The following is a 27,759-nucleotide window of genomic DNA, read 5'->3' as shown; positions in this document are numbered from 1 at the left end:
GAAGGCAACTGCTCAAGGTCACCCAGTTAAAAAGCAGGGGAATCAAAACCCAAATATGTCTGTTTTCTCCCAAACTCATCGGTGGCTTTGAGAGGTGCAAAGTAAGACGGTGAAAAGGACATTGCAGGCCTGTGACAGCTAATGCCTGTGCTTCCTAACAAGTCATCGCCACTTAGCCCAGAGCTCCCACGTCTAAGAGGTGCTTTTTCTTAACCCTTGGAGAATCCAGAGGACGATTTGTCACCAGGGTTATTAGCATTTCTCCCTGGATATCGACAGCTTGTCTCTCCTCCCTCCAACCAGTGACTGATTTCTTCAAATGCTAGCCAAATACAGCCCAAGTCACCATGGTAAACGTATTGACAGAATCATATTAACAGCTACTGAGCATTTACAGGGTTGTAAGTTATGCAGGGAGGGGAAAGATAAGAAAAAACAAAGGGAAATAAAACAAGTTCAATCAGCAGTGACAATTATTTATTTAGAAGCTGCTGGTTGGAACAGTTTTTTAAAATATATTTTAATTGCTAATTATGGTTCCTTCAGGAGAGTGGCCTCAGTCAGAATTGCTCCACCTTAAAGTAATCATTAATATTTCAGCTGCTCAGGTCAGAAACTGTTTCACAGCTGTGTCTACGCAGTCGACTTCAGCTTTAGCTGCTCTCGGTAACAGAAATTCTACTGCACTGGTTGGTTTGCTACACCAAAATCAAAGTCTGCTAGTCTATTTACCATAAGGTAACAGACGTTTAAGTTCTTCTTTCTCTAAAGATTGAGGCTGGTTCAATAAGCAAAATTCTGCTCTAAGCCACCAAGACAACTGACGATTTTTCAAAGGAATGACCTATCTTTTCTAAGTTAATTTACACCTTTTATTGGGGAACATAAGTGTTGCCTTAGGCAAGATAGAGAATACAGAAGAGTTTGTTTTCAGTTTCTAATTCCCTGGGCACTCCTGTGTGAACCTTATAACAAATAAGGTCAACCTCCGGCCCAGGAGGGAAGTGGGTAAACAGGCACAAGGGCACCCTGCGTCCCGTGTGTGCGTGTGTTTGGGCATGGCCGTGTCTCCCGTGTTCCCAGCTTCACATGCTTCTTAAGGAGAATCTAATCCTCACAGGAGAATTTAATCTGTTCATTTGCACGCATCTCATCAGCACCCCGCTTTGTTGAGGACTGTTTGATGTCCCATGGAAAAGACTTCGAAGTTTTTAAAAGCCTTTTTGATGTGAACCAGAAAATCACGTTTTGTCAAGAGTGCACTCAACTTGAACCTCAAAAGGTTCAGGACTCAGAAACCACACAGTTCAAGTGGGATTTAAACTGGGCAAAATCACTTCCTTGTCTTCCCCCTGCAAGTCCCTCCCTGGGCCTTTGTGCTAACAGTTTCTGTACACTGTGGGGCCATTTTCCCTCTTTCATTTTATTCGTGCACTCTTCCACTCTCACACACACACACACATCTTGGCAAGAAAACCTTAAAAATCTATCACCCCCCCAAGAAGTAGCTATCTTCCACACGAAGCATAAAAGTTGTCTCTAGCTCCACACTCACGGATTCAGAATGGTCAATGCTGGGTCACAGAGGGCTGCACTGCTCTAGGTGAGGGTCAAATGATTTACAGAGCCAAGCAGCAATGATTGCATCCTTAATCGAGGCATTTAACTAGGTACAAGACTAGTACTCCCTATGCTCCAGGGAGCTTTGGCAGAGAAAACTAAACACTTGCTTCGAGGAGTAGCTCCTATGCGTGAAGGAAGCACACACCTAAGGTCTTCACTGTTCAGACTGGGAATGAAGGAACACGAGGCCGGACTCGTCCTAAAATCAGGGGGAAGAACTGAGCTGAGAGAGAATACTCTAACCCGAACGTTCTCTTCCCAAAACTCTCTTCTACTTTTTCCTCTTTAGATTCAAAAATCCAGTTACTCAAAGGTCAACAAAAGTTTAGATTCAGGAGACAGAATCTCCAGTCCAAAGTGTTCCTGATAGGCCAGGAACACCGGGTTCCCTGCTCCCCATGGCTGTCACCACCTCAAAGCTTCACTGACCACTGTCTCATGTTCTGCTAACCAAAATAGTCTCCATTTATTGAGCAGCTACTGTGGACCAGGCACCATGCTACAAATACATTCTCTCACTTAATTTGTTCAATAAAACAAAAAGGCGAGTCAGTTCATTTCCATTTTGCAGACAATGAAACTGGGGTTCAAAGAGCTTAAATTACATGCCTCAAAGCAGCACAGTTACTGGGTACGAGAACTTCAACGAAAGCCCAACCTGTTGAACTCCATAGTCAGTGTTCTTGGCTCACCATCATGTTGTTGAGCACCTGCTCTGTTGCAGTTTTGAATTTTTGTGTGTGGGTTTTTGTTTTAGGCATTTAGTGTTTTATACACTTATTTATTTCATATTTATTGAGTACCCACTATGGGAAAGGCATTACAGATATTTCAAAAAGTCTAAGACACTATTCCTTCCCCTTCTCTCACTATGGCCCGTGCAGTGGCCTTTTTACAATAGTCTTTTTTTACTAACGCTTACCCTTCCTTCAACCTGTTAGTCACATAGTAGCCTGAGTAATCTTTTTAAATGGTAAACCACAACATGGTATGAATTCCTGTTTAAAACATTCTACGGCTTCCTGTCGCACCTAGAATACTATCCAAACTCTGTGACTGTCTGGCCCCTTTCCAGGGCACCCACTCCCTAAGTCCGTTCCATCTCAGTCCTCAGATCTCTCTGCAGCTCCAATGCACCAAGACGCCCTTCTTGTGTGGTTATCACCTGCTCATCATTCATAATTCAATTCAAACATCACCTTCAGGGGCGTACTGGGCATAGCCGACAGAGTGGATCAATTTTTATGACAAATAAATAATCATGTTATCAATTAGTCATAATAATTATTTTCTTGATTAATTCTTTAGCTTTAACACAAGCAATTAACAATTTTAAAAGCATGTTTTCTTTTTAAAGATATTCTAATTTAGCAAACTACTAGATGAACTAAAATTGTACATACCAAACAAACATGTCACACCCAGCAGTTCAGTTTGTTTCAGTGTTTCAAAATTTAAACATAAATAAGAACTCCAGTGGTCACAAAGAATGGCCGAATAGAAATAACTCAATTTATGTTTCTTCCTCTTTACAATCATTGTGCATTCTGAATTTCCATTTACATGCAGAAGTGTGCAGTTTTACAGGAGTTGGAGACAGCGACTATGCCCTAAGTGAGCTCAACTGCTTCTGAACTGTTTGGCACTTATTCTTGAAGCAAACGGAGTCTGCAGATGTCAGAGCCCACAGTATAACTGGAAGTTCTCCCAATTCTTCTTTATAGAATACCATGTTTGTTAAAGAATAAAAAATGTGCTAATTTGAAACTTACATATGTATTATTAAAACTCAAAAGTAACCACAGCAATTTTTTAGAACTTAGACCAACAAAAGATACATTTGGGGAGAAATATTTTATAACTGACATTGTTTAAAAGTACCAGCACATGATGGTATTAAAAAGCAGGCCCACTTTTAGTTGATTGTTTTAAAATTCCTCTACAGGCTGACATAGCTCTCCGCTCCCCTCACCAAGTCACACTTTATTCTCTATCACAATACAAGGATTGTAAGTGCTCTAGCTGGTTTGGCTCAGTGGATAGAGCATCAGCCTACAGACTGAAAGGTCGCAGGTTCAATTCCAGTCAACGGCACATGCCCAGGTTGTGGGCTGGGTCCCCGATGAGGGGTGTACAGGAGGCAGCTCATCAATGATTTTCTCTCATCATTGATGTTTCTATCTCTCCATCCCTCTCTGAAATCAATAAAAAAATAAAAGAAAATAAAAGAAAGCTTAAGACCTCTAAAATATATATATATTTATGAGTTGTAGGTTCTGTAATATGGGGAAACACAGGGTGTGATGGGAACAAAAACAGGTGGAAGAGTAGGAGCAGAACAACAGGAATATAACGTCCCAGAAGTCACAGGAGGGAAATTCTATACTAGAGAGGACCCTCCTCTGAATTGGGTGCAGGGCCAACTGAAAGCAGGGCCCAAAGACCTCCTTCTACTATATGGGGAGGTAAAACCAAGTCTGCCTTTCTCTGGCTGGCATGTAAATTCGTGCAAGGATTACCTAACTGACACTTGGTCTTAACCACTTATTACTACCAGAGGCAGATAGACAAATGGGCACAAATCATACTGAGCCAATGGTGTTCTCTAGACCCTAATCTTGCAAAGATCTCAACAAATGGCCACCAAGAGCTCTGAGAGTACACAGGGAGGGAAGAGACCTGATTTAGGAGATGGCCAGGGATGACGTGTCTGGCCTGTTCCTACTTGGCTGTAGTGCTAACTTGAAGAAAAATATCTCACAGGAACAGCTACAAACTGAGCTGGTAAAATGGGATTCCACTGACCCCTCACATCTGCTCTCTGCACCCGATCTTGCTCTCTTGGAGAAAACAGCAAGCGTTTGACTACCTTTAAGTCTCTCTTCATTTTTAAACTCCTTTCACTATATAGCTCTCAGACCAGGGCCAGTCTGTACTTCTTAGAGGGTAAACTTGAAATAACCATCAGTCAACCTTTTTACAAATTAATTCAGAAAATTAATTTGTAATCAACAAAAATCAGACATTTTTCTAGCAACTGTGATTATACATCTTATTCGACCTGACCAATTAGAAGAAATGGAACCACTTAGTGATATGGCCCTAACTCATTTTTAAAAACTATTGGTTAGTATTCTATTTTATACGTATCATAATTTATTTTTCCAATTATCTATCAATGCACACTGCGTTGCTTCTGTGTTTTTTAAGTTATTATACAAACAATACTATCAAGTACAAACATCTTTATGTCCTTGACCAAATATATATAGGATAAGTTCCTATAGCTGCATCCTATCAAAGGATATTTGAATTTAAAATTTTCATGGATAGATATTGACAAATTGCCCTCCAAAGAGACTATACCACTTTACACTCGTACCAACTACGTGTACAGGCCCCGTTTCCCTACACCTTTATCAACAATTAATATGTTATCAAACAAATTATTCATAATTCCTTAAAATGCTTCAAATTTTCTGTCATCTTCCTGCCTCCATCTTTGTTTTCTTTCCTTCATTTTTGTTTTGTTTTGTTAATCTTCACCCGAGAATATTTTTTTCCATTGAATTTTTTTAACAGAGTGGAAAGGAGGGAGGGAGGGCAAGCTAAAGAGAGAGAAAGAGAAACATGGATGTGAGAGAGACACATTGATTGGTTGCATCCCTCATGTGTCCCAACTGGGGCTGGGGATGGAATTTGCAACCCAGGTATATGCCCTTGACCAGAAATTGAACCCTCAACCCTCAGATATGAGGGCGCATGCTCTAACCACTGAGCACACCAGGCAGGGTTCCTTTTTTAAAAAATCCTCACCCTGAATATATGTTTTATTGAGGGAGAGATCTGTTTCCTCCTATAAGAACCAGACTGGGGATTGAACCTACAACCTAGATATATGAATTGAATACGAAACTTTTTGGTGGACAGGACAAGGCTCCAACACCTGAGCCACCCAACCAGGGCTCTTTTCTTCCTATGCTTTCTAGTCCCTTTTGGTTTTCTTCCTGCCTTCTTTGTGAAGACTGTCCTATACTTTTTTTCTACACTATACTCCTGATTCCTTTCCCTCACTTCTTCAAGCACCTCATTTTTCCTGCTCACAAATCTCCCTTATAGTTTCTCTGCGGCTCAACATGATTCAAAAACAATGCTCTTCCCCTGCTCTCCCAACCTCTGGCCCTCCTGAGCCAAGAAGGAATGTTAATAGGGAAACCTGAAAATCTTTAATCTGGGTCAAAATATCAGAAAAAAATCAATTCAGCTTGGTGTAACTCTGAGGGGGGAAAATTGAGGAAAAATCTGCATTATTGAAATCTGTTTTATTTCCTGCGTTAGACCTGAATCAGTTATTTTATATTTTACATTCCACACCTGGATTTCCTACCTTTGAATCAAGGAGGAGTGGAAGAAAAAAAAAGGAAAAACCCAAAAATGGCTGATTGAAAAGCAGCAAGAAATGGGGAGGAAGAGTAGAGGTGAGGAGGAAAATCACAGCTTAGCAAAAAAGTCAACTTCTTAAGTCCTCTAAGGAAAGTTCTTTACTTTAGCTCCATCACCACTCCCTTCGTTCCAGAGCTCTAAAAACAGAATCACAGGGCAGGAATGGGTTGGAGGGTGGGGCAGAGTGGCAGAGGGAGTGAAAGTATCCTATTCCTCTACATGCAGCGCCCCCACCCCTGCCCCCAACTTCTTATCCAGCAAAGCTCTATCCACCACCAAGAATCAGCTTAATAGAATAAACCACTTAGGGCTGAGGCTCAGAGAAAGTCAAAGACCCCACAATCTCCTTGCCTATTAAGCTTCTTAGAAGTTAGAATGCTGCTAAAGAAAGTGATATTATGGCCAAGCTACTTAGAAAAAATACAAGGATGCTAAATTGGGAAGAGGGAGGCCAGTTTGGGGGTTTATGAGCATCTATCTTTAACTAGATGATGCAGCAGGGGGTGGACACTGGAGTGGGAGCAAAAGTAGCCAGCTGTGAAAACAGCTGCTCTAGTAGGTCTTCAAGTTGAGATGGAAAGAAGGGTATCTGTAGAATGTACAAGAATCTGGATAGGAAAAAGTAATCTTTTCTCCCTTAGGATAAAGGGAAAACACACTCTTTATGTAAGTAATTAGAAAACATGCAAAATAAAGCAACCCGCAATAGTTTCTCCCTACTCAAATGTCCCAATGATTCTAAACATTCTGCTACTTCCTTATCCTCGCCCTAATAAAGTTGGCAAAGTAAATGGCCCACAGGCTTGCTATCTCAGTAGCTGGCAAGGACAAGGCAAAGAACAGGACAAAGCAAGCCCTTCCTTCATGCTAAAATAACGTCCTGATGGCTCACTGTCCTTAACAGATGGCTCACTGTTAAGAGGTCAGTGTAGAATTCTGGTTATTTCCACCCTCTTTCTTTAAGGGTAGTTAAAAAGGGGGATCATCAGGTGAGCTCTAGTCATTTTTGCTCTAGCCCCCATTTAACTGAAGCCAAGAACAGACAACATTGTACGTACCATCTTTTTAACATCAATTGGTAAAATTTGGCGGGGGGGGGGGGGGGGTGAGGGGCTATAGGAAGACCTGTCACACACTGCACAAACCCCATCAGCGACCAGGGCCCCCCAGAGCTGTTGTCCCTGTAATGTTATCGAGGGTAGAGGCAGGGGGTCAGATCCTGGTTCAGGAGACTTCAAATCTGTGCCTAAGCCCTAATAATAGTGATCACTGCTCACATTTATTAAAGGCTCACACTGTGCCAGGCACTGTTCTTAGGACTTCACTTTATTTCATGTTAACTTGTTTAGTCCTATAACCCTAAGAGATTGGTACTGATGCTGGTCCCAGTTGACCCTGAGGAAAATGAGGCACAGAAGGACCAGATGCACCTGGTGCGTCTCACAGACTTAGCTCTTCTTGCACTGCCACATCGTAAAGTGCTGTCTCAGACAGGCACTGTACCACATGGGGCATTAGGAGATAGCAGATGCTAAACCATCCTCCCCCTCCCATCAAGGGCTATGTTCGACAAACTTGTTGAGATCGTAACTAGTAAGTTGTAGGCAATCCATTAGGCACTGGGAATGGAGATGAATAAGATACAGTCCCACCTCAAGGCACTCACAGTGCAGGTGAGGAAGGCTTGTGAGTGGGCCAAAACAGATCATGCCTAAGGGCTGCCGCACTACAAGAGGCTCTCGCAATTTCTTCAAGGATGGACACAACCGACACACATGAAGTGCTGAGAACAGTGTCTGGCACACAATGAGCAGATACAAGTATTAGTCTTAGTCTTATTACCTTGAGAATCTGCCCCACAGGCCTCCCTCTCCTGGGGTTTTCCTCCTTCCCTTTGACTCTGCGGCCAGATTGCCTGGGTCTGAATCACATCTCTGCTATTTCTTGCTTTCGTGGCAATGGGCACATTGCTTAAACATTCAGTGCCTCGGTTTCCTCATCTGTAAAACGGAGATAATAACAATACCTATCTCGTAGGGACTTTATGAGGATTAAATAAATAATTACCTGTAAAGCACTCAGAATAGTGCCTGACACATAGAAAGTGCTTGGAAGGTGTTAGCTATTCTTATTAGAAGTAGTGCTATGTTCCTGCCTTTGCCTGCAGTCATTTCACTTGCAATAAAAAGTCTGAATTTAAATGCGTCTGGTATGGTGAGTTTAAGGATAGGAAGTCTCTGGGACTAAATAGGAGGAGAACAGTTCCCCTGGGAAGTTGGAGGAATAACCCTGGAACTTGTTAATTAAGATCTTGTTAATGAATCTGCTTGTTAATGGTCTATTAAATAATCACACAGTGAAGTTTACCGCACAAGCAAAGCCTCCTTCAAACGCTTGCTCTTTCCATTCCTCCTGGCTCAGCTCTGACTTCTAAAGCTCTCTCCTGAGGGCAAGCCCTTCCAAATCCTTCCAAATCTGACCCGGCCCTCTTCATCTTGTCATACTGCCCGTGAGCATGGCTATTCTCGCAGCCTAAGAAAGGTGTCGGGCAGAAAGCCACCTTCATCTGGATCCTGCCTATCATTCTTCAGGCTGAGACATTACACCTCTGAGCCAAAACATTTCCGTACACCAAGTAGGAATAGATTCACTGGCCCTGGAAACTAAAAAATAAAGGTGCCCTGAACCTTGCTGAGAAGAAAGGCAGAGGCTAAATTACTTTCAGTGGTAATCTGGTAAAATAACATTTCAGCTGCGATGCCACAGGTCTGCATAGGAAGTGGCCTGCCAATCTACATTCACCAGAAGCCTACAAAACACTTTCGCCCCAGACCACGGAGGAGAATAACCCTACAGCCAGTGTCAGGGAATGCAGGCTCTTCTGGAGCCCACTTCAAGGATGAACAGCATGTAAGAGGGCTCCCTCTAGGTTGAATACTCAGGTATTTCATAAACTACTTTAGTCTCCTAAGACCATTCTACTGTTCAGACAGAAGTTCTTGGAAGGAACGGAAGTTTTTGTGTGTGGGGGTGTGTGCGTGCAGAGGGGTGGGAGGCATTCATATGGTTACTTTTACATGACAAAACACGCCTGTGTTATCTTTTCAGATTCAACAGCCCTTTAAGTAGAGCAAGGCTTAGTCGCTAGCTCCCATTTTAGATATGAGTTGCTGAGACTCAGAGGAACAAAGTTACACAGATAGTACATGACATGCCAGAGCTTCTGACTCTGTGCTCTTGGCCTATCACTGACCTGTTCTCAATGCCTCCATTTCTAGTCATCGCTTCCCACTTGTAAAGATGCCCGGAGGTGCCCAGCCCTGGGTGGTCCTTCAGACTATGTCAAAGTGGGAGAGCCAGCACAGCTCAGCCAAGAAAACAGTGGTTTGGGTTCACTTATTCCCACCAGTATTTCTGAGCTAGGTGCTACATGAGAAACACTAGATTATTGTATGTACAAGGAAACAGACATGGGCCCACGGAGGAGGGACAATTCAGCAATTCATGCAAGACAATGTCATGAATGTTTAAAAGGGGGAAAGTGTGTTGGGAAAAGGACACCACCCCCAAGTCCACTACCAAGATTGACGAGAACATCCACTTGTATACAGGTGGCTGAAGTCACCTGAACCTGGCACCAGGTTCACTTCTACCCTCTGGCAGCTGCCCCCAGAAGGGTTAAAGTTTCAATTAGATTGACAATCTGCAGGTGTTGGTGAGTAACTCTGCCACTGAGCGATTCCTCTAATCCTCCAACCCTTATTTCTTTACAAATGAGCATTTTAGCATAAGAAGAAAGCTTAAGGGCTGGGGAAGAGGAGAGAATAAGCTGGCAAAAACCCTCTGCAGCCCCTTCTGGGCAGTATAACAGCAGTGAGAAGGCAAGCTGGCTGGAGCCCCAAGGAGCACCAAAGCATGACTGGCCTCCCTCACATCTGGCTAAGCACTGTGAACCCCTCCGCTGGGCTGTCTCATAATTACAATATTGCACCAAGAAAGGGGCTGTCTGAGCATAGACAACCAGCTGATCAGCAATCGGAGGAAAACAGAAAGAACCCGAGGAGGAGCAAAGGCAAAGGGGGGAACTCGAGGCAGCTGGGCAGATCCAACTGCCGAAGGGAGGCTGGAGAGAAAGGCTCTGTCGTGAGCAGACCCTGTGTCTTTTATTCGATCATTCCTGGGCTCCTCGGTGGAATCCCAGACTTTTCCTCTCCAATTGTCTAGTCCAGTGGTCGGCAAACTGCAGCTTGCGAGCCACATGCGGCTCTTTGGCCCCTTCAGTGTGGCTCTTCCACAAAATACCACGTGCGGGCACCCACGTACACTGCAATGGAAACTTCGTGGCCCATGCGCAGAAGTCAGTTTTCAGCCTGGGCGAGTCTATTTTGAAGAAGTGGTTTGGAAGTGGGGGGTGTCGGTCGGTTGGGCGACAGGAGACGAGGCGCAGGCGGGCCGCGGGATACGCAGCATGGGGCGGGGGGGGGGGGGGGGGGGGACGCGATGCATGCACGACTTGAGTGAGCCAGTCAGTCAGCAGTCTCATTGTGCAGTGGTTAGTGCTAGTCACGTCCGCAAATCACACATGGGTGACAAAAGTACCTACTTGAAGCATAAAGTTACCTGTATTTTTCCAACCAGCTGCAAATCCTACAGGTATTTTTGTCATCAATTTAAGAATTGTAATTATTTTGTGTTGGTGGCTTTATTATTATAAAATGAAACATTTTTTTAGGTGCCAAGTATATGAGACGAGTGTGGATGGGAGAGTTGGAAGGGATTGACCTCAGTGAATGTACCTCAATCAGATTAAGGACGTTTTTAGCAAAGGCCAGCTTAGGAGTACCCTAATTAAGTTAATAACAATGTACCTACCTATATAGTTTAAGTTTAAAAAATTTGGCTCTCAAAAGAAATTTCAATCATTGTACTGTTGATATTTGGCTCTGTTGACTAATGAGTTTGCCGACCACTGGTCTAGTCCTAACTCCCCTTCCTCCAAGGCTGTACTCCTCTCTGGAAGCTTGTCTTTGAAACTCTCACCCCACGGTGAGTAATTCAGAAACTTTAAGGAGCATAAGAATCCCCTGCTTACTACACCTACGGTTTTCCAGGCCACATTCCCTGAGATCTGGTGTGGGCCCTGAGAATCTAAATTATAAATAGCATTCTCCACCCTGACCCTCCTCCACCACTACCACAAGTGATCCGGAAGCAGATGGTCCTTAGGTCACATTCTGAGAACCCAGCCTTGGGGGACTACTCCTTCTCCTGAAATCCTAGAGCCCTGATTGTCTGGGTTTTTTAAATATATTAACATTTCTTTTTCATATATATATATATATATATCTTAAGTACTCACCTTAACCATAAGGCCCTCAAGAAGAGGAAGTCTCACCTCCTACTTCTCTGATGCCCTTGCAACAGCACTGAGCACGGCTCTCTACACACAGGAGCTCAGGAAATGCTGTGGATGTAGAGAGATGATGACGATAAAGAGGCCGGGGAAGGAAAACCACAAGAGGAATGGCAGAGCACGGAGGCAGTGGCTGGAAGGAACTGTTTTCAGTATGCCTACGTGTGCCGGGCTGCGACAACAGTGTGCGTCTCTTTTTTTTCCTTCTTCAATAGTCTTGGCACTGCACGCCTACCCTCCCTCATGAAAGCCAAGCCTGAGCAATGCACCTCCCATCGGAAACTTTGCCAAGAAATCATGCCAAGAATCCCTGGTGCTATGTGGCTTAGTTTAACGGCTAAGGGAGGACTCTAGGTCTGGAGACCTATCAGGTCTCTGTGCGACGCAAAGTATAGAGCTGAGCGTGAACTTTAGTCAAGAGACTAGGGCCCTTGATCTACCTCACTAAACATCCACATGGTAATGACTTTCCTTCAGGTCAACAAACATTTCCTGTGTGTCTTCTTCACACCAAGCATGGTCTGGGTGCTCATAAGATATCCTATGTCGTCAGAAAGTATTTCATAGTGATTTATCTTTAGAAAGTTACCTTATTTTTAAAAAATTTATCTTTATTATTGCAAGTATTACAGAGGTCCCCTTTTTCCTCCATTGACCTCACCCCCCAGGTTATGCATATAAGTTCTTTGGTTAATCTCTTCCCATCCTCCTTCCCTCTAAGATTCGTTAGTCTGTTCTAAGAAAGAATATATGCACCCCTATATTCATAGCAGTGCTATTTACAATAGCTACAATCTGGAAATAGCCCAAGTGCCCATCAGCAGATGAGTGGATAAAAGTGCTGTGGTACATTTATATCATGGAATACAGTAAAAAAGAAGGCTCTCATGCCCTTTAAGACAGCATGGAGGGACCTGGAGAGTATTATGCTAAGTGAAGTAAGCCTGTCAGAGAAAGACAAGTTATCACATAATCTCACTCATATGTGGATTCTAATGAACAAAATAAACTGATGAACAAAATAGATCCAGGCAGAGAAGCATGGAATAGAAAGTTACTTTACAGTGCCCTCGGTGGTCCTGAATCTGTCTCTTGCTTCAACAGTATTTGGATGGAACAGACCCAGGGACGCTCCTTCTTTCAGCCTCCAACCACCCTCCACCGTCTTTTCCAGTCACTACCTTCAGAACCACCTCTACGACCAGCCAACACAAGTTTGTTTGTTTTTCTACCTTAACTCCCTATTGCCCAACAACCATGAGCTCCCAAATTCATCAGAACAATTCCACCCAGGTGGAGGCTGCCGTCAACTGCCTGGCCAACCTGCATCTGCGGGCCTCCTACACCTACCTGCCCCTGGGCTTCCTATTTCGATTGCAATGCCGATGTGGCTCTGGAGGGCATGGGCCACTTCTTCAGGGAGTTGTCAGAGAAGAAGCGAGAGGGCTCCAAGTGTCTCTTAAAGATGCAAAACCAGTGCGATGGCAGCATTCTCTTCCAGGACATGCTGAAGCCTTCCCAAGACGAATGCGGCAAAACTCAGGATGCTATGGAAGCCACCATGGCCTTGAGAGAACTTGAACCAGGCCCATTTGGAGCTACAAGTCCTGGGTTCTACCCGCGCAGACCCTCAGCTCTGTGACCACAAGTCCTGGGTTCTACCCGCGCAGACCCTCAGCTCTGTGACCTCCTGGATAACCACTTCCAGGGTGAGGAGGTGAAACTTATCAAGAAGATGGGCAACACCTGACTAACATCCGCAGGCTGGCCCCAGGCTGAGCTGGGCAAGTACATATCTCTTCGAAAGGCTCACCCTCAAGCATGACTAGGAGCCTTTGGAGCCCAGAAGCCTTTGAGGGGCCCCTCTGCATTTCTCTGGTGTCTGGCTTTTGCCTGAGCCTCCCCTCAAAACTACTAGCCATTCTTTTCACCATCTGAAGCCCTCTCCCATGCATTGGACCAAATGGAAACAATAAAGCTTTTTGCAGCAAAAAGAAAGTTTTAAAAGTAAGACCCTACATGATACTGGGCCTCTAAACACATAAGCATCAAATGGACTTTCTAAAGAATGCCTGGATATAGGATGAAGTACTATAGAGATCTGAGGTCAGGCCTCAGGTCTTGGTGGAGAGAAATTCTATTATTTATCGAGTGAGCAATTCTTGGATGCTCTGAAGTTCTTTCTTCCATTCTTAGATGCTGTACTTTGTCCAGAAAACCAAATGGCCATCCCTAGCCCCTTTGAGTAAGCAACTCCTTCTTGATTTCAGATATCAACTCAAAGCTATCCCTGACTCCTAGGCAAGATTAGGTGCTCCTGCTCTTAATCCCATGGCATTTTATACTTCCCCTATTATAGTACCTTTCCCAATATCCTGCAGTTGCTTACTAATTATTAAACTCCAGGAAGGCAGGGGACTACAATCTGTCTTGCTTATCATCATATCTCCAGCACCTAATATGATGTCTAAAACAATGCAGGTAGTCAGTAAATACTGGATAAATGGATAAATGTATTAATGACTGCATCATACTCTTTACCGAGAGAGTATGGAAACTTAATCATGCCTCATGTACTCTGCCACAATTTTATCCACAATGCCACCAATAAACACCTAAGATATGCCTTCTGCAATACCAGTATTATATAGAGGTAGAACTGAGGCTCACAGGACCACCCCAATACAGATTCCAGGGGGCACTGCCTATGATCAAAGATGGACACAATGCTCCAAAGTCAATATAATGTCACCAAGAGCCATAAGGCACAATGCCAGCTCTGTCACAGACTTGATGGTAAGATCTCTTACAAGTCGCTCAACTTCTCATCGACTCATTGAAGAGACATTAGGTGCTTCAGCAGCAAGTACTCTCCTTCAGTAAAGAACAAGTGACAAAAAGCTGCAGACATCATGATGGGAGGTTGGAGAAGTGGACAGCGTTTGCAGTGCGCTATCTCTGTGGTTAGGAAAGGGTTAAGCCCACCCGTCTGTCTGGGATCTCCTACCATAAATCAGCCTTGACTGCTGCTCAGTCTGAATGAAACCCCACCAGGTTGGCCTGTCAGGAAGGAAGCCCATGCGTCCAGACTTTTGTTGTTCTAAGGATTTTTTAAAAAAATTTTACGGCTCAGGAAGGAAGCCGAAGCTAGGCCCTAACTGCAATCCTGCTGATTACTTAGCCTTACCTCTATCTTTTAGACCCAACTCTTTCCTTCTCTAGAATTCCTTCAGAACTAGGATTTGGCATTTGGGCCTACATCCCAGACTTTCGCCTCTTCTTTAAAAACTAAACATGAAAACAGCATTTCCCTTCCTACCTCCCATACACCTTTGTGTCTATATGTGGCAGGACTGAGGATAGGGAGAGAAGAGAAGTGGGTGCTCTATGATCTAGAGACACTTTGTCCCCAGCACCGACCTGAACCTCTTCTTTTAAAGGACATCATAAAGGAACTGATAGGGATTGAGGTATTGAACAACTGGCTTCCAATGGCGATTTCAGCTACACAAACATGTGAACAGAGACTTTTCAAATATGAGCTACTATATTTAAATAACAGAATCAAATCTAAGGTCCTAAGACTCAAATCTAAGGCAGAGGGGCAGTTTTTCTCTCTCCTATCCTCTCCCACTGGCATGCAGAGTCATATTTTTAGTATTCCTAAGCCCCATAGGGCTCTCTCTCTCTACAAAGAGAAAAACACTGAGTTTATTTGTGTGCTCAGGGAAATGGACAGCCCTCTTTTACTCCTAAGAGAATGCACACAGACACTATGGAAGAGGCCCATCCCCGCCCAACTCTGCCCTCCCCTTCCCCTGCTAATCCCTCCCCACACCCCCACCCCAGCTCAGTCCTGCTGCTGTATTTCTCTCCTGACCTACAAGGCCCCTTCAAGCCCCATCCTAAGCCTCCCCCAAGCAGAGACAATCCATCATGCTGTGGGACTGTGACACACACAGATGGGGGAAGGTTCACAGATTTCTCTCACATAGGCAAGAGGGTAAAAGTGCCTGTATAACTTAAAATCTAAGGACATACTTGAAACTCTGGGACTTTGAATTCTAATACTAGTCAAATACCATTATAGCAAATCTGATTATATGTCGTCCAAATCTCTATCACACACAAATTCTAATGGCCCATTTATTTCAAATAATATCTAGTAATACAAAACTCAGAATAAGAAAATATGATGAGATTCAGATTTTCTAACCTGAGTCACTGCATAGATATCTAACCTTAGTCAAGTCCCTTCCTGACTCAGAGATTCGGGTTCTTTAACTCTAATATTACTCTTCCTTCTAAACAAAATGAAGAGAGAAGCAGGTCAGAGGGACACCAGGGCTAATCCTGGTGAATGGATAACAATGAAAGGAGGAAAAGCAGCTGGTTATCACAGAAAAGGGTTCTGAGCCTTCTCCCTCCCACTTTGCCATGAGGCGCGAGTGTGCAAAAGGATCCTACATGCGTGCTAGTTGTTAAGGACCCTGTGTTGGGCCGCATCAGTGCTTTTAACAATGAAGATTATACCACCAGATTGTCCTTGAAATAATAATAGTCATTATGTATTAGTATGTGTGAGTAACTGCTCTAAGCATTATCTGTGTACTTACTCTCATTCAGTCCTTCACAACAACTCTTTAAGGCTGTCTAGTTCCCACTTTACAGGTGAGAATACTGAGGCCCAGAGAGGTTAGGTGATCTGCCCAGGGTCACGGAGAAAGTAAGCTAAAGGGTCAGGATTTTATTCCAGAGGCTGAACTCATAATTATGTTATATTGTCTCCCCACCTTTGATCTGAAACACCTTCAAGTTGTGGCTCAAAGGGGGCAAATACAGCATTTTTTCTTCTAACAGGCATTTAGTATGCTAGGCCACTCTGACGTGGTTTAAGTCAAACCCCCAAAAGGAAAGTCAAATGAGCGCAGTACAGGATTAGCTGGCACCTAAATGGGAATCACACACCTGAAGATAAAGCAAAGGTCTCTCCAGGCTGGCCCTTTCCCCCTCCCTGCATCTTCCTGACTGCCCGCTGTTGTAAGAGAGATGCAAAGCCATACATCTCAGCCTGCAGATGAATTTCAGTGGAAAAAGACAACCCTCGTCTGGTGAGTCACACTCAGGCTTACTGGGCTTGATTTCTCATGAGACTGTACCAAAGGGTTCCTTCTTCACACACACACAGAGCTCTAGACTTGCCTACAGCTTGTGTCTGCTGAACAGGGTACACTCCCCTAAAAGCATAACTTTCACGTCCTCTAGGTCAGCGGTTCTCAACCTGTGGGTCGCGACCCCTTTGGCGGTTGAACGACCCTTTCACAGGGGTCGCCTAAGACCATCCTGCATATCAGATATTTACATTACTATTCATAACAGTAGCAACATTACAGTTATGAAGTAGCAACGAAAATAATTTTATGGTTGGGTCACAACATGAGGAACTGTATTTAAAGGGCCAGAAGGTTGAGAACCACTGCTCTAGGTCATCTTCAGTCAGAACACATTCTACTGAGAAAATGGATGGTCAAATGTCTGAATTGCCAAATGGTTATATGTATCTACAAAGCCCTCATATCACTTGTATATTTCTAGCTTCAACCAGGATGTAGGTAGGAACTCCCCCCACCGCCCCCCAAAAAAATACACACCAAAAGCAGATCTGTATTTGTGGACTCCATGGAAGGGGATGTAATTGCTGTGGGAAAACATTTGGGAAGAGAAAATACTCCAATTTTAGGTTTCTAGAGTGTTAGGAAAGAAAAGAAAGTTTTAGATTATTTTTAAAGTTATGATTGTTTTAGTAGCCAACATAATTAACAAAATAAGTCTATATTTGAGAAAGGAAATTTCACTTATGTCTTGTAAATCTCTCTACCTACCTTTGTCATTATCAAACCTCAAGGCATAAATAAATTCTTCCTTTCTTTCCATAAACCTCTGTACCTTTGGGAGAGCAGTCTTATAGATACTATCCAGTACAATGCTGAAGAGTGACAGATTGATAAAAACTTAAAGTAAAAATTAGATTATAGTCATCACCATCAATTTATTCAACACTAAATTAACACTTACTGAAACCTTCATTGTGATCGGCATAAATGCAAAAAAAAAATTGTAATACTAAAACTAAAATGTGATTAAGATAATAGAAATATCTGGTCTACTGGGTAAGGCTGGGAGGGAATAAATTATTGCTGTTTACTTAGCATCTACCAAGTTTACTGATTCATACCACAGCCTATCATTCCTCCAGGCCTAACCCCATAGTCTCAATTCAGGATCTTTCCCTTGAAAAGGCATAAGAGAGAAAGTAGGTGAAAGTTCTTTTGTAGAAAATTCTCCCCCTTGCCCCCAAGATAGAGATATTCACAAATTCCCACCCTGTAGCATACACTTTGAGCCACTCTATTCAACCACAAATGTCACAATTTAAATGGTATTAAAAAATTTTAAGGCAGTTTAGCTGATATATAGCAATAAGTTATTCTTAAGTGTGTAGTTCATCTCTTTTTAAGAGGGTAAAATAGCACAGAGAACCGCTGTTAAACTGTTGGAAGAGCATATTAAAATCCAAAAATTATTGTTATTTTGGTGTTAAAAATCATGTGGATTTTACCCAAAAAAGTATCATCACTTTAAAATCCCACACATTTGTAAAAAGTACATTGTGTACAACAGATGTGGTTAATAGTTAAAATATAAACATATGAAAAAATTGTAAAAATATAACTATTAAGTGTATTGTCACTCCAAACCCTGAGTATTTACAAAGAATACATTTCAACGTGTGCTAATATTTATTAACCAGGTGGGAGTAGTTAAAAAGGGTTAAAAGTAAGAAAAACCAATATAAAATATAATTCTATTTTTCAGTTTCCTTTTCCTTGCCTAATGAGGAAAGGGGGTGGGGAGGGAGGGCAACTTTTGTTATTTGGATACAATGTGTGTTTTTTGTTTTCAAACAAACAAAAAAAGGCCACCAAATAATCGACCTGGGCGGCTGGCCGGAAGGCAGCCCCGGGAAACCCCGTGGGAAGAGTTCCAGAAACTACCCCGATTCTCCGAGCCCCGCCGCGCCGGCTGCGAGCCTCTGACGGTCCTCGGCGCCCGCGACTCGCCTCGCCCCGGAGACCGGCCGTCCTCCCGTTCCCGAAGCCGCGGGCTTGGGAAACGTTCCCGGAACGCTTTACAGATTTGAATTGCAAGACGGGGAAAACGTTCCCAATCTGCGGCGCCCAGGGAACAGCTCGCTCCAGATGCGCAAGTGCACGTCCATCCTCCCTCCTCCGCGCGCCCTGGGCCCTCCCCGATTCCTCCTCCCACTCCTGCACCCCCACGTCCCCTCCCTGCACAGGGGTCACCCCCTCGCCCCTCACTACACCACCCGCCCACCTGCACCTCCCGCCGGTGCCGCAGCACCCCGACATCCGCGTGGGCGTGCCCCCTCCAGGGTCACCCTCCTCCCGGCCCCACTGCCCTCCCGGCCCCACTGTCTTTGTGGCTCAGAGGACAGGAAACCAACCAGGAGCTCGGTTCCGAGTGCGACCCGGGGGCGAGGAACGTGGAGGGCGGGGCGGGACGGGGGTGGGGGACCAGGCCCGCCCTCGGGCCGGGACCGCGGGCGGCGGCGGCGGCGGCGGAGGCGCGGGGCCCGCCTGGGGCAGCGCCGGGAGTTCTCCCGCAGCCTCCAAGTCCGGCCGCGGGACAGCGAAGTCACCAACATGTCTGGAACCACGTGAAAGCCATCTCAGTGGCGGAGGCTGGGGGGTCCTTTTCCAGGAGCCAAGGGGCCCACTCCGTGGTCCATACGCCCCTGGCCCGGCGTCGCGCCTCTCCGCGCCCCCTCCCCCAAACGATCAATGACCAGCCACCCTCTTGCCGGGAGCGCGAGGGGCTGGCTGGCGGCCGCGAGGAAAGGCAGCCCGATCACTTCTGCATGACAATTGACGGGAGGGAGGGCGCGGGCGAGGAGGGAGGGCGGCCGCGGTGTCCGTTTTCTCACCATGGTGATTAGGCATTCTGGCCGTGCGAGGAGGCAGCCGCCGACCAGAGCGGCGCGGCGTGCAGCGAGGACCGGGAGAGCGAGAGCCGGAGCGGGAGCGAGCCCAGCCGCGGGCGGGCGGGCGGGCGGGCAGGCAGGCAGCGCGCCGAGCCAAGCCAGGCCAGCTGCTCTGCAGCCATCAGGGACCGCTCCCGTCCAGCCCGGCCCCACTTTAGCTGTGCAAACATTTCTTTATCCCAACAAGACAATTAAACCGAGCAGCATGAAAAGGAGTCTCCAAGACTGTGTTGGGAGTGAACAACCAACCACACACATCACAGGAGTTCTTAAAGGGACTCCGGGAGAGCCCGGGGAGCAGCTGAGCAACAATCAGGCGAGGTCTGGGCAGTCAGCAGAGGGGAAACCATCTGACCATCTCGGTCTGGTGATTTGCTGACCCTTTCACAGTGGTCATCTGCTCCAGCTACAATCCAGGAGTTCAGCCTGGTGACCTGAGAACTGCCCTAAACATTCTTTCCAGCAAGAACAATTCTCCTAGAAGCCCAAATTAGGGTCCCTGTCCACCCCAGCCCCAGGCCCTTAGGAAGTATCCCCCCTAGCAACACCCCTCCTCAGTCTGGGCTGCTTGGGGCCTATGTACCCTCAGGTATTTGAGTCTTAGAACACAGGGTTTTAAATGGCACATGCCTTTATAAGGCACATTTCCAAGTACAAAATACCATTTTCTACTCAGGGCTTTTAGTATCTGAGAACAAAAGTAGAACATTCTGCAGTTGCTGTGAGCTACCAGTTGCCTACCTACCTGTGAACCTGCCTAACCATAGGAAAGGCCAAGATACGAGGGTCACATGTGATCAGTGCCCATCCCTGAGGTGAGCCAGAAGGTAGGGCCAGTCATCGCTCCAGTTCTGGTCCCTCTCAACCCTCGAATAAGCATGCATACAAGCCAAGTCCAACAGGGGCTGAGTGGGTAGACGGTCAGGCTGGCCAAAGACTGCATCACTCAGGCAGAAATCTAGGCCCAGGGGTGGTCCAAAGAAAATAAGGAAATGAACGTGATAAGAGCCAGAGTACTAAGGGGGTAATAAATATATAGATTCTAGCCCAAGGCGGCAGACAATGCGTATCTTCCCTTTGTTGTAAAGTTTCCTTAATGAGGAAATGTTTATTTTAAAAGCCCTGGGAAACATATCTGTAGACACTTCATATGTAAGACACACGTGGACTATTTGTAATTGGTCCATAAATTTTAGCATCATTTCCCTGGACAAGGAGCCCTGGGAGACTGGTTCAGGGAGTGACAATAAACAGGAGTTACCTCAGTCCCCTTCCTGGGGAACTATGCATCCTCCACGAGCGGCTTCTCACAAAATAGTTCTCCCTTTTTCCTGGGCAAATAAGTCAGTCCGGTAGAGTAAAGGCTTCTTTTTTCCCATAGAGCCCAACACCTACCTTGGGAATCACCTGTGATGCCAGGTAGATGAAGAGGCAAGCAAACAGGAATCATGTACTAGGAGACACAATACTTTACCCAAATAGCTACATTTTTTTCCTACAAAAAAATGGGTATTTAATCACAAAAGAAACCCTGCCTACCAGCACTCAGATTGAAGGAAAGAACATGTGTACATTACACCATGTCTGCAGGCCCCTCTCTCAAATGCTCTCACATGTGAACGTATCTGCATATGGATATAGTGTGTGAGCAGGGGGCGGCTGCAACAGTAAAAGCTGTCAGTGTTTCCATTGTAAAACTGATTTTTCATTGACCTAAAACTCAGTCATAAAACTTCTCTATGTAAGGGACACACACACACCCAGTAACACCACCACCACTACCAACAACAACACCACCCACCACCACCACCACCCCTGCTAAATGCTTATTTAGGAGTTTTACTGTTGTATTTAATGAAAACATTTTTTACACTTTATGAAAAAAATTGTTTATATGAAGAGAACTGAAAAATGAGTCAACCATATCAGAAATTAACTCTAAATTTTAAGGATAAAAACTAAAATATGTATGGTTTATATTTTATTATATTGGCAGTCTGGGCAAAAGGCACTTAACCTATTACTTCACTCTCTTGAACACTTTCTATTCTCTCTCCTCTTGCATTACCATCCCCCTCCCTGCCCCATCTGCCCCTCAAGCTCTCCCTTTGGAAGCAGTCTTGTATACTGTCACTCGATTATCTGAGAAATATTACTTATTTCAAAACGGTTCTGTAGGGAGGATCTGAAAGGCATCTAGTGGGAATAATCAGGCCTTCTAACGGCCCTTAAATATGTATTTACATAAAACAGACCATAAATATTCTGACACACATCAGCATATGACAAGAGCCAAGAAAGCTGCTACAGACTTTGTCACGGGGCCTCTTCAACCCTTCCCGACAGAAAAATGTTTCTCCTGCCTTCCAAACACTCAAAATCAAAAGCACAGATGCTATGCAGTACCACCCTGTGACGGCTGCCACACTGCCCGAGGAAAGGAAAGAAAGAGGAGCACAGATCCAGGGTTATCACTGGGCAGTCTCCTCTTCACTTGGCACCTTTGTTTTTTGCTAAGGATTAGTCCCAAATGCAACTCTAGATACTAATGTGGGTTTACAAACATCACACACTCACATGCACACCCATAGGTTGAATATCTGTGATAGAGAAAAAAGGAGAACACAAACTACTCTCGAAAGGAAGAATATTTTAAACAAATAGAGGGAGAACGGGCCCTAATTTATGTAACCGTACAATTTGAAATAAAGAAGTTTCCCCACCCTTCTGATCAGAATCTCATTAATTTCAAGGTCAGAATTCCATTTCACTTTGGGAGACAGACTCATTTAATTTTTCTCCACCCAGGCGTATTCCTGTGTGAGGGATCCATCTCCATGGGGGATGGCACCACCACACAATGCAAACCAGGCAAACAGAAGAGTTATGGCTTTGACACTCAGAGGGGAATGGATATCCACATCTATGAGTTCTGACTTGACTAACAAGCTTTCCTCCTGGCTCTGGGGGTCTGACACAGGTTTGGGCTAAAAAGATAGATGGGGACAAGCTGGATATGTTAGGAGAGAAGAAAGGCATCTTGATCTGCAGATGTTACTTTGTGGCACATTATTTTTGAAGAGGGTTTCATTTTCAACTTGTATTTGCAGAAAAAAGGGACAGAATTTGTCACACCCTAATCCAGGGCAGTTTTAGCCAGAGGTCAGATTACAGCGAGCCTTGAGCATTTGCACACTGACAAATAAAAACTAAACTGAAATAAAATTAAACAGACCAACACAAAGCCAGCCTATGTTCAGCAGGTAGGTGTATCCAAAAAGCAGGATCCTAAGACACACATCAGCTGCACAGAAAGGGAAAAGGTGGAAGAGGAGCTAAAGCAAAAGTGAGAGAGCACACGGGCAGTTGTGCTGTCACATAGCAGCCTTCTCCCTTTAGTGGGGAGGTCTCAGGCTCACAGAGGCTGACATAAAAGACACACTTGCAACATATTTCAAAACCAAAGAGCGATGGATTTACAAGGCAGGTTGATTTTATGATGACTTTTATTGAAAAGGTACGCTGGGTTTAGGCAGATGCCTTTTAGCGCAGGAAAGTTAACACAGTGCCTAATTCAAGGAGACAGCCTGAGGAAGCAGTGCCGACAGGGGAGAGAGCTGCAATGTCTCTATTACTCTCCTCGGCATCATAAAGAGAAGAGAGAAAAAAATGGTATTCGTGTTGGTAGTTATAGAGAGGACCGGAGCACAAGACATAGAGAAGAGGGGAAAGCAAGCCTCAGGTGTAGTTTTCTTAAGAAAACAAAATGAAGCAAACCTTAGAACAAAGGGTTGGGTGGGAAAACACCCTCAGTTCATAAATTTTCACCAGACTTGAAGAGAACTGCTCTGTCTACCCACAGCCCAAAAGCTTTAAAACACAACTATTTTCTGGTTATATTCTATTATAGTAGATGAGAAGATTGCAGGGTTCAGCAGTCGTAGTCTACAAGTTCCAAATCAAGGTTTAGTTCCAACTATTAGTGAGGGTAGCCAGAGCCCAAAAAGGCACTTGGAGGACATGAGAAAGCTGTTCCTTAAGCGGAAATTAATAATTGTGAACATCAAATATGGAGCAGTCACGTGGGTCAACCATATCTAGTCCTAAAAGTGGGCCCCTTAATAAGCATCCAGCAAACCTGTAAAATCCCAAGAGAAGTCAGCTTTCTAGCCTTGCGATTGCAAGGAAAATACAGCTGTTTGAAATGTTTTATGGTGATTGACGACACCTCTGTCCTGCTCTGAAAAATAGCCTGATGTGGACAAGGGCTGAGAGTTGTGACAATAAAATCACGTGGAGTCCACTGGATGTGATACAATGGAAACGCTAAAATCTAATACTGAGATCAGAGAAACATAATGAGGACAGCAAAGAGAGGAGGGATGGATGAGTTTCTTCAGGCCCCCCAAATTCCCTTGGAACCTACACTTTCCGATGAAATGACATTCACTCCTGGTGCCTATATGGCACCCCTCTTCACTCCAGAGTCCCCAGGGAATAAGCTAATCATGCCCTGCAGAGAAAGGTATTGTGGAGGCCAACTTGCTACCTTCAGGAAAACATTTCCTACAGAACTCTCAATGCTTACTGACAGAGACAAGTAAAGGTTAGTACTCCATAGCTATGGAATGGGAAGGAACTGGCCCTTCCCACTACTAGGAACAGGAAAAAGGCCACGACCTGTTGAACACTACTGTAAGGCAGGGCTTACTGGGGGTAGGGAAGGCTCACACCAAAGTACTTACATCTGTCATTCCGGTCCTCTGGGCTAGATGAAGCTTCTCGATCCGAAATGAGGCCGGAGACAGCAAAAATCTTCTTCCCAGTATCATCAACCTTAAGTGAACCGGGGGAACTAGATGGCAGCTGTGTCCCAAAGTCATATTCCTTGCCATCTGCATCTGAGAAGCGCAAGTGGGGAGACTCTGTGTCATGGCAGTTCTTCAGTCTCTTGGCGGGCGTGAAGGCTGACTGGTAACTCTCCCTGTCCTCAGTGGAAGCAAAGGGACGGAAAGCGCCGACGCCACTGTGATTCAGCATACTGATTGGAGTGCAATCTAGATTTGGGGGAGCAAACTGGGGGTGGAGATGTAGTAAAGAAGGGGGGAAATCTCGATTGGCAAAGGTGCCCGGCACCCCACCCTGCCGATGGTACATCGAGGCAAAGGTGTAGGAACCGTTGGTGAATGGAATATGCACGTCCTTGTCTACTGAGACAGGTACACCAAATGGTCGTGGCTGCTGACAAGGTATGGAAGCATCTCGGCTGGCCTCAGCCGTGGACGCCAGGACCATCAGCGCTGGGGATGCCAGCGGGTTGGGGAGGTAGGATGAGTTCTCCATCTTGAAGGCTGCCCGGTGTAAGTCCATTGGGGTTTCTTCCTATGGCCCGCGTCACACAAGAAGCAGTCTTCCCTGGGAGGGAGGCTGAGGGGCACCTTGGATCAGGGCAGGGAATGTTACTGGGGAATCATCCCCTTCTAAGACCTGCAGAAACAGCAAAGAGAAAAAAAAAGAGGATGGAGAAAGGTTAAGTGGAGGAAAAAAGGGAAACCCCAAGTGATCGAAAGACCATCCTTCTGGCTTACAGATGCTCAGGCAAGAGACACCACAGGCTTCAGGAGCCAGTGGGCAGCAGCATCAGACCATTTTCATTCAGGAAAATCAATAGACAACTTACTGTGATGTACGCGTAGCTGACTTTGGTCCCTACACGTTCCGGGTGAAATGCGCCTGAGCCCAGCAAAGGGAAAAAAATCATAAAACCTCCACATACACTATTCCCTGAGCAAATGAGCTTTGGAAGACCAAGTCACCCAGTAGATTAGGTGGGGGGTCTATATTTTAAAGGGTTTCCACCTGCATACGCCACTCATGGCAGGCCTGATGTTCAAACAGAGGCTAGGATCCACCTCTATGACCGCCCCCCCCCCCCCGCCCCCAGTGTATGAGTCCTCTTTTCATCTCCTCTAACAACGCCCTGATAATGAAAAATCCCTAAATCAAGCACATCCAGACCATGAACATCTGCACATGTTAGGTGGTACAAATTGTACGTGTGGATAAATCACACGCATTGGCACATGCATAAACACATATCTTCATGTATCATCTAAGACTGGAGAAAGAAGTGCTGTGTGAACAAATAGCAGCAACATTATTGTTGCTGCATACCCCTCTCTGATCACACAGGTTTCCTCTTGTCTGAGAAGGAACAAAACCTTCATCAATAAAATGCCTGGTGTCTCTGACAATATTTAAAAACATAATGGGTGCCTTTGGCATATGTTCTCTAGCAGCGTCTGTCTTCCAGGGGCAGCAAAGAACGGATCGGTAATTGTAGTTACTAATGCACTCACTCTTAAGTAGATCTGTAAGCTGCTCTGAATTTGCCATTAACATTTAGAGGAAAATGTTAACAAAATTTCTGACTTATTTTGCTCGGCTAGTTGGCCCAGTCAGAGTTGATGTCCAATGAAGGCCTCTGGAACAAATTGGAGTTCGAGGAGACTTCTTTCAATTTCTCTTTTAAATTTAGGTTGTTCATTTTCACAGCCACTGATTCCATTTCAAAATTTATCTTTAGTGGGAAGTGGGAGAAGGATTATATATCAAAAGTCTGGGTAACACAAGATGAATAGTAGGACTTATTCAAATATATACACTAAATAGAAACTTAAGTGAAACTCCAAGGGTAACCAAAAAATCATCATCTGCTACAAATTATAACCTTTAAAAATTGAGTCATGTCTCAAATAAAATTTACCCCCTCCCTTAAAAAAAACTGCCTAGATAATGGAGTATCTATCTTTGGTACTCCCTCAAATAGAGAAACCTCAGTTAAACTGTAGATGAATCCTCCTGGCTTAATGCAGTGCAAAGAGAGTATTTCCTTCTCCCATCCTGTAGTAGACATGTCAATGACTGTTATTAATTGGGAAGATGAGTGCACACCATCAGACTGCTTCCTCATTTGGCATCTTTCCTTATAGACATCATTGCTAAATTACCAGATTATGTATCTCACATTAACGGATTTTTCTCTCTTCCAAATTTTAAATAACTTTCCTGTCAAGTTATAGCAGTGCAGGGAATGATCTGCCAAGGACAGCCAGCTAGCCTGACAAGTCTGGGAATCCTGTTCTTGGCTGTTTTCAAGTCCGATTAATAGCCATGAACACCGATGCTCTGAAAGTGGGTCTAGGGCTGTTCCAAAGGTTCTAACCAGCTTTTCATAACAGATAGAACTACTTGTCCATCAACAAGCAATATTATATGAGGCAAGCTGGAGAAAAGGGCAAACTTAATACACTGGGGTGAGGGGGAGAATGTGTCTCCCCCAAAATGGCCAGTCACCCAGAGGATTTGCTTTCTATTTTTACTTCCTGGATCACCTCATTATGTTAAATGAGTTTCATAAATTAGTAATCTGGCGACAGCACCGGACACTCCAACAGAACGCGGTGAATCACTCAAACCTGGTTATTCATTTGAAACTTCATTATGCTGAAAATAAATCAACAATATTTTTCTCAGGCCACATCTCCTTTACTCCACTGTGTGGGTGCTGGTCTCTGTGGGGGGAGGGGGAGTGTTTTTCTTTTCTTTTTTCTTTCTTACCCCCTCCTCACATTAGCAACTTGTACAGATGAGGCTTCAGCAGACCACAGTCATTATGAAAATCTATAGTTAATACACTCCCAATGTCAAAATGTCATGGGTTTAAACACAGAACCCAAAATAAGAAAACTAACTGGCCCTCTTAATTAAAAAAATATGGATTGTAAGATAATCAGCTTGATGGAGCATTTGGGTGACTGTGAAGAACCGGGCAAAGGGAAAGTAAGTAACTGTTACTTTTCTGCCTCTATGCTGATTTTTTTTAATTTAGCACTTCGTGCAAATCCAGATTAAAATAACTCCAGCTATTGATCCGAGCAGTGGAATTGACATTAATTTTAGTTCACTTCTCACTTTGCAAAGGGATCAATAGGAAGTAATAACAGCTGACATCCCTGCTGAAAGGAGGAGAAAGAAGGGCTGAAGACAGAAATCGAAAAGCAACCAAATAAATCATCAGCTACTTTTCCACGGCATCAGACAAACTCCAAACAGATTGCAAAAAGTCTTTGTTGAATTAACTAAACAAGGAGGAGGGATCAATCCACGAAGCTAAATAAATTGTCTGGCAGGCAGTGAGGATGGACGAAGGGACCAA

The 27,759-nt window shown here is 44.6% G+C and overlaps 1 protein-coding gene across 1 annotated transcript in view; it reads right to left on the bottom strand.

Annotated features, from left to right (window-relative positions):
• LOC132231217 (E3 ubiquitin-protein ligase RNF220) overlaps positions 1 to 25,026 on the bottom strand; it is a 195,203-nt gene extending 170,177 nt beyond the window's left edge. The window contains exon 1 of the mRNA XM_059689973.1: positions 24,287 to 25,026. Coding sequence (XP_059545956.1) covers positions 24,287 to 24,911 — 625 coding nt within the window. The 5' untranslated portion in view covers positions 24,912 to 25,026. The remainder of the gene's footprint in view (positions 1 to 24,286) is intronic.
• Between the last annotated feature and the right edge of the window lie 2,733 nt (positions 25,027 to 27,759).

The sequence above is a fragment of the Myotis daubentonii genome, chromosome 3 (genome assembly GCF_963259705.1).
Source record: "Myotis daubentonii chromosome 3, mMyoDau2.1, whole genome shotgun sequence".
NCBI lineage: Eukaryota > Metazoa > Chordata > Mammalia > Chiroptera > Vespertilionidae > Myotis > Myotis daubentonii.
Note: the sequence above shows the minus strand (reverse complement) of the source record. Positions and strands in the feature narration are given on the sequence as shown.